Source organism: Dreissena polymorpha, chromosome 12 (genome assembly GCF_020536995.1).
Source record: "Dreissena polymorpha isolate Duluth1 chromosome 12, UMN_Dpol_1.0, whole genome shotgun sequence".
Taxonomy (NCBI): Eukaryota; Metazoa; Mollusca; class Bivalvia; order Myida; family Dreissenidae; genus Dreissena; species Dreissena polymorpha.
This window is the reverse complement of record NC_068366.1, coordinates 72,457,404-72,464,511: the sequence shown is the minus strand read 5'-3', so window position 1 is coordinate 72,464,511 and position 7,108 is coordinate 72,457,404. Positions and strand designations below refer to the sequence as shown.

The following is a 7,108-nucleotide window of genomic DNA, read 5'->3' as shown; positions in this document are numbered from 1 at the left end:
TTTTTCCGAAAACAGCCGAGCTAAAAACTGACTTCTAAAATTTCACAAAAAAATATGCCTCTTTTCGAAGTTTATTAAGTTTCATAAAGATTGTAAATAAATCTTATAGACGTTCTCTATAAAATGTTCACATGGCATACGTTGACCACGGAACCAAAGGCAATATCAAAAGCTTACCATGCGCACATTGTGCTCAGGTGAGCTGATTTTTTTTTTTAAATCTACCCACACCTTCAACAGATTCACATTTTCACGTTTCAATCTTAAGTTAATAACTACAAACAATCGTTGAAGCTTATGTATACACTCACATCTTAAGCAACTGGAACCAACTGAGGTTATACAAGTAAACGTTTTTAAGACACTCAAGACATTACAATTCGTAAGTATTATTTATTCAGTAAACGAAACATGTCAACCATATGAACAATGTAAAGTAATGAAAGCACACACTTAAGAACATGCATACAATTTTATGAAGCACATTGCTTTGAGATGTAACTCTTCTAAAACTGGATGGTTAGGAGTACGCAGTCTACACAGCAAGAAGGAAGACAGTTATACACACCATTTTTAAACAACAGCTGCAGCATATACAGATCAGTTAAGTACAAGGGCTTCGAGTGCACGTTGAGTGCACGTCAATTTTAATTCTATTATTTTATTGATGTTTTGCCCTGTCTTTACTACAGACTCGAGGTAGATTTTCTCATCTTTATAAATGAGAGGCATTTTACAATTTCAATTCTGTGTTTAATATTTTTGATAAGTCATTGATAAGTCAGCGACGTATTTACTACAACGGACTTTCCAGTCAGACTTTCACAAATCGGAAGTTATTGATTCAAAGAAGTCATGCCGACAAGAACATCGTGGATTTATATAAATGTTAACCATTCATTAAGACTCCACACAAATACAGAGCTTTATCGAGATACAGAGACAGTACCTTATAAACCTATGGTCAATCAATACTCGATCCTTCAAAACTTGAAATTCACTACAGCCTCATTTCAGTTGCTAGTGGCAGGCTATACTCTTAACTTCTTTTACGACTACTGTACAATTGCATTAAAAATTCCTTTTTTGCTGCAAGTCTTTAAATGAAAAGGAAAGTACTCTGAGAAAAGCTCTCCTTTCAATATTTTGGTAATAAGCAAAATTGTTTATCCTGAAAATATGAAAATAGCACTGTATGCAATAATGGACTTGTTAGAAAAAATAACAACTTCAAAGATCGGTTATTTGAAAATTATTATTAAAGAAATACTAACTTGAAACACAAGTAGGCAATCAAAAATTGCTGACAATGTCTTTTTTGATATTGTAGCTTTTTGAGTAAGCAGTCAAGCCCTTGCATTCTTCAAACATTTGAAACATGGAATTCATGATATGACGAGTATGTACATGTAACACCTTAAGTTTCAAAACAAAAATGAAAGACATTGTGGTAAAATGCTTAACAAATAACTTGTGCACCTGGTACACACTTTATATATTTTACATGTAGGCAAGAATACATCCTGCATACTAAAAATAATAAAGCGCACACGGTAATTATGTACAAAAATATTAGTATTCACATGATAAAAAGATGAATTTTCAAAATGCCCTAAATTAATATAATGACAATGAAAATGAAGCCTTAGGCTTATTTTTCATTACATATTTTATGTTTTATTATTTTTATGAGTTTTTCTTTTTTCTAAAATGTCCAAAACGGGACAATTGAGCACCACTGGCACATTATTTGTTGCACATATTTTCCACTAAGTCGGCCAATTAAAAGCAATATCAAAGAACAAATACATTTCAATAACTGCCATTAAACAAGTCAAGCAAATATATACTTTTATATAAAAGCATTAATATGATTGAAGATGGCCTGCAAACATGGATACCATTATTAAAACATACAACAAAGTTTTGTTTGCTGTCACAATTTTTGGATGGAAACAGTTTTAAAATTGAAAGGGTCAACATAATTAATCCGTCATGTCTAAGACTACTGACAGGTCTACAAATTTAACAAATTCATTTAGAATAAAATGTGTAAATACATTCTCATTTGAATGGTATCCATATGTTAAAATTATATTACTGTTACATATAAATTGTCTCTTGAACATTTTTCATGTTATATTGTACATGTCTTGTTAGTTCCAAAAACATTTGATTAACAACAAACAATTCCATATAGACATGTCAGATCACAACAATTACAAGATTTTTCTTGTAATTACAATGCAAATAAATTCACTTCAACAGAACATAAAAATATTGCATAGTAATCCATGCATGCAAAATTTACTGACAAGAGATTGTCAAGCAATATGGTCCCCTACCGGTGAAACTCCACCATTGTCAGTAATTTTTTTTTTTTGTTGCCATAGCAACCAGAATTTTTGACGAGGAACAAAATGAAATGACGTGCATAATCTCCATATTGCCATCTATCCATGTTTCAAGTTTCATGAAAAATATGAAGAACTTTTAAAGTTATCGCAGGATCCAGAAAAGTGTGACGGACTGACAAGACAGAATGACGGACAGACTGACGGAGTGCAAACCAGAAGTCCCCTCCGGTTTCACTGGTAGGGGACAATAATGGCACTTGCACATTTATGTTTTAATGAAGTCATTGACCATAACCCCGGCCTGGTTTCCATACTCAGCTATTTTTTTCCTTCTTAATAAAGTACCGGTAAACGGCACTTTCCCAATTACAAAAAAACTACATATTTCCCGATTGCTGGCCAAAAAATTCCCAAATTTAAAGGTGCCTTTTCACAGATTTTGGCATTTTTTTACTTATTCATTAAATGCTTTATATAGATAAATGTAAACATTGGATCGTAAAAGCTCCAGTAAAAAATCAAGAATAAAATTTAAAAAAGGAAAAGAACATTGCCCGGACCAGGTTTCGAACCAGTGACCCCCGGAGTCCTGCCAGAGTCCTGAAGTAAAACGCTTTAGCCTACTGAGCTATTCCGCCGAGTACACTTACTTGACGTATTTTATACCCTATATAAGCAATCTTCGTAGTTTCACAAAATTTAACGACAAAAACAGAACTCTCCAAATTATTCAATCGTTTCGCGTTGCAACGCTTTATAATTTTTAGGCTTTAAAATCTTCAAAAGATGCATATAATGGCTATATTAGACCATGGTAAATGTTCAGTATTACTGTTTCCTCACAAATATCATAACTAAAACGAAAATTTGCGAATCTGAAACAACTTTTTTCAATTTTGTCAATTCACCAAAGCGTGAAAAGATCCCTTTAAGGAAAAATAAATAAAAATAATTTTTTATTTTTTTTTTGGGGGGGGGGGGGGGGGGGGGGGGGGAATGCAACATTTTGGTTTGAACCTAGGTAAATATATTATTGACAGCTTGAAAACAGTTAGAATCAATTTTAAAGTATTTGGGAGCATAAAATCAAATACACCAATTTCCCAATTTGGGGGTTTCACGACTCGATTTTCCCCAATTTTCAGGTTTTCACGACTCAATTTTTCCCAATTGGACCGAAACGGGTACTTTTCCCAATTGGACAAAAAAAATCGCTGAAATTTATGTAATACCATGGTAACCTGCCATGCAGTAGTTAATAAATGTCTACATTGTCTCCGTGTACTTTGATGTTACAATAAAGAACCTATCCATTTTGATTAATTAAAAAAAATCTGATTAAAAATTTGAACAAAAAAAGAGAGAATAAGCACAAAAAAATCAACATTGTTTACATGACATGCAGACATTTGGTAAAATCACATTTTTAGAACTTCAGAAAAATATTGAGATCACCAAAATTCATAAAAGCAAGTGTAAATAAAAGTCAATGCATTAAAATCAATTAATATACATGTTACAAGTAAATACACAGCAAGTACTTAATTTAATTCTTGTACATGTTTAGGAAATGAACTCTCAAGTATGTCAAGAAGAGACTTGTTTTGCATCTTAAGTTTGCTATTTTCGGCTTTCAGCTTTTCGTATTCAGAAAAGTCTACCATTTTGTTAGTGTCAGCTTCTTCCTGCTTCATCTCCATTGAATCATCAGCAAAGTCACTTTCAGAACCGGACTTTGAAAGGTCTTCCGATTTGTGTTGATTCTCTATCTGTTCCAACTTCATTTCAAGTTGAACATAATCTCGCACAAGGTCCTCTTTCGTCTTATTCATCAAATCTTGCATACGAAAATCATTGAACGTGTCCATGAAGTTCTTCTCCTGAAAACCATCATTCTCGTCGTCTTCATAGAAATCCGAGGAAGTGTCAGAAGAGTTTGAGGCCTTTGAATCATTTGAATTATGTCTGTGAAGATCAGGTGAAATAGCCTCGTTCTTGCAGTGGTCATCCATCAGAAACTGAGTTGTATTGTACGGAGCAACAGGGTGCCCAGAGGCAAAAGCTTCTTCCCGTTTAAGAGTTGCTCTACGAGTCTCTTTCTCTTCCAGCGCCTGCTTCTCTGTCCAACTCATTTTATCATATGGTTTCCAGCGCCTATGGTTCTTGCCACCTTTCTGACGTCGACGGCGCTTGCGCTTCTTTCGGCCTTCATTGTTGTCCGAATCACTTGTTGGACTGTCACCATTTCCCGCCGTGTTTTCTACGAAAGAGCACCACCAAATTTTAATCATGAATTTTTTTTTTATATTACATAATCATTTATGGTAACAACTGTTTTTATTTCACCCTAAATTATTTCAATGTGATAGACCAAAGACTCCTGTCCAGCATTTATTTAGAATCACAATTTTGAGGTTATAGCTTTTTAAAAGCCAGTTGAAACATTGAAATAGCATATTTTATATTTTATAAACAGACTTTTTCCAGACATAATAACCTAGTGACATGTAGTAAGCAGATGAATAATGGATTTAATAATATGAAATTAGAAATTAATACTGAAAATCTAATAAAGGTATGACTAATGTAAGAGTTGACACCCATTTATAAATTTGAAAAAAGAGAATTAATATGTAACAAGGGACAAAATTGTCACAAAACCAGGTTTTCGTTGTGAAAAAAAAATCTGATAAAGGGAGAAAACTCAAACTGAACTTTTGAAATGAACAAACAAAATTAACCCCCTTTGTAAGTTTGTTTTTAAAAAAAATCCATTTTTAGTCGTGGCGACCTTGACATTGGAGATATTGACGTGATTCTTTCGTGCGACACACCGTCCCATGATGGTGAACAAATGTGCCAAATGATTTTAAAATCTCACAATGAATGACATAGTTATGGCCAGGACAAGCTCATTTATGGCCATTTTTGACCTTTGAACTCAAAGTGTGACCTTGACCTTGGAGATATCGACGTAATTATTTCGCGTGACACACCGTCCAATGATGGTGAACAAATGTGCCAAATGATTTTAAAATCTGACAATGAACGACATAGTTATGGCCCGGACAAGCTTGTTCCGCCCGCCCGCCAGCCAGCCAGCAGCCCGCCCGCATTCGCCAATCTAATAACCAGTTTTTTCCTTCGGAAAACCTGGTTAAAAAACAAGAGCACCACATAACAGGTGCCATGCTCGGCTGCGGGTGCAGTTTTTAATAAATGAAAGCTTGTCAGATCTTTTTTTAGAGGTCACAAAGACCTTGACCTTTGACCTAGTGACCCAAACATGGGTGTGGCATGTAGAAATTATCAAGGTGCAGCTAAATTGGAAGTTTCAAAGTTGTAGATTGAAGCACTTTGATTTTAGAGCCAATGTTCAAAACCTTGACAAAATGTTAAGGTTTAGCACAACGCGGACGACACGACAACGGACACGACAAAACGAGCTGGCTATGACAATACCTAGAGTTTCTTCAAAAACAGCCTAGCTAAAAATCAGATTATTAATAAAGACAATGCTCTCTCTGAAAACCGACACCACAGCTGATTGTGATCATGTGCGGTATTAAAAGCACTTCTAGTCAAAGAGAGACAACTCTTAACTAAATGTATACAAATGCCAACTTTTTTCCGATATAAAACGGTTTAAGTTCATTCTGTCACAAGTTATAAGGTAAGCAAATGTACAACCATCTTCCCCTAATTTGGAACAATGCTCTTAGTCCTAGTATCGAAAATGAATGCTTCAATTCCAAACATTAAAAACAATCAAATTTTTTAAATCACTTTCCTGCAAAATGGATTAAACACTTAATAATTAAAATGAGGTCTTTTTAGAATTACAACATAAAACTGACACGGTGTCCACCTGGTCCCATTATTGCGTATTAAAAAATTAATAAAATTTACATTTCGAATGACAGCATCATACGTCCAGAAAACACCATCGTCTGCTTAACGAGTTCAGCAAGCTTTCGTTACATTTTAGAGATTAAAACAACTCATCAGCTATCTAAAATCATGCAATAAACAACATCAAATGAAAACATAATATGATTAATCAAAGAACGATTCGTCAAATAAAGACAATTACATACCTTTGTCAATAATTTTGGCGTCTGCTTCTTTGCATTCTTCGTTGAGCATTTTGGACTCGCCCACTTCAGGGGTTTCAGCATCTCTATTGTTATTATCGTTTAACGTCATTTTTTCGTCATCCCGTTGACGATCCACCTCCAAATTTTGTTCTTCCATAATTTTTGTCATGTATTAGTGAATCTGTCAATGTAATATTAGCTGTTTTGGGGCAAATGTGCATGATAAATTAACGTGGTCCCACTTGCTGCCAAACGACAACTAATCGTAGCGCTGTGGAAAGGTCGTATTTCTTGAACCAAGTGACAGCCAAATCCTTCCACCGCAAAAATAGTTCTATGATAAATACACACGCATCTATCAGCTGAGTTTTTGTTTGTCAGAAAGTTTATTGGATATATGTATAACGTCATTAATACGAAGAAATGTTGTAACGAAATATATGAGTATCACTACTTTTACTTTTTGTACCTCAAAAATTGGGCGTAGTTATAAACACGCCTGGTATTCAGCACCCCTGGAACTAAATATTTGAAGATTTTTACATGCTGGTTGTATGAAGAAACAGTAAACATTCATCGTCAAATCGACTTAAATGTCTCGGCGGATTGGGGTTCAAATTAAGTTATTCTCAATATATTGTTAGCTGATTTATT

At 34.3% G+C, this 7,108-nt stretch overlaps 1 protein-coding gene across 1 annotated transcript; it reads right to left on the bottom strand.

Annotated features, from left to right (window-relative positions):
- Positions 1-378: 378 nt before the first annotated feature.
- On the bottom strand, positions 379-6,722 carry LOC127854140 (protein HEXIM1-like). The gene is made up of 2 exons (XM_052389143.1): positions 6,455-6,722; positions 379-4,617 (listed from the first exon to the last, which is right to left on the bottom strand). Exons 1-2 carry the CDS (start codon positions 6,621-6,623, stop codon positions 3,899-3,901), a joined length of 888 nt encoding a protein of 295 aa, XP_052245103.1. The 5' UTR covers positions 6,624-6,722; the 3' UTR covers positions 379-3,898.
- Between the last annotated feature and the right edge of the window lie 386 nt (positions 6,723-7,108).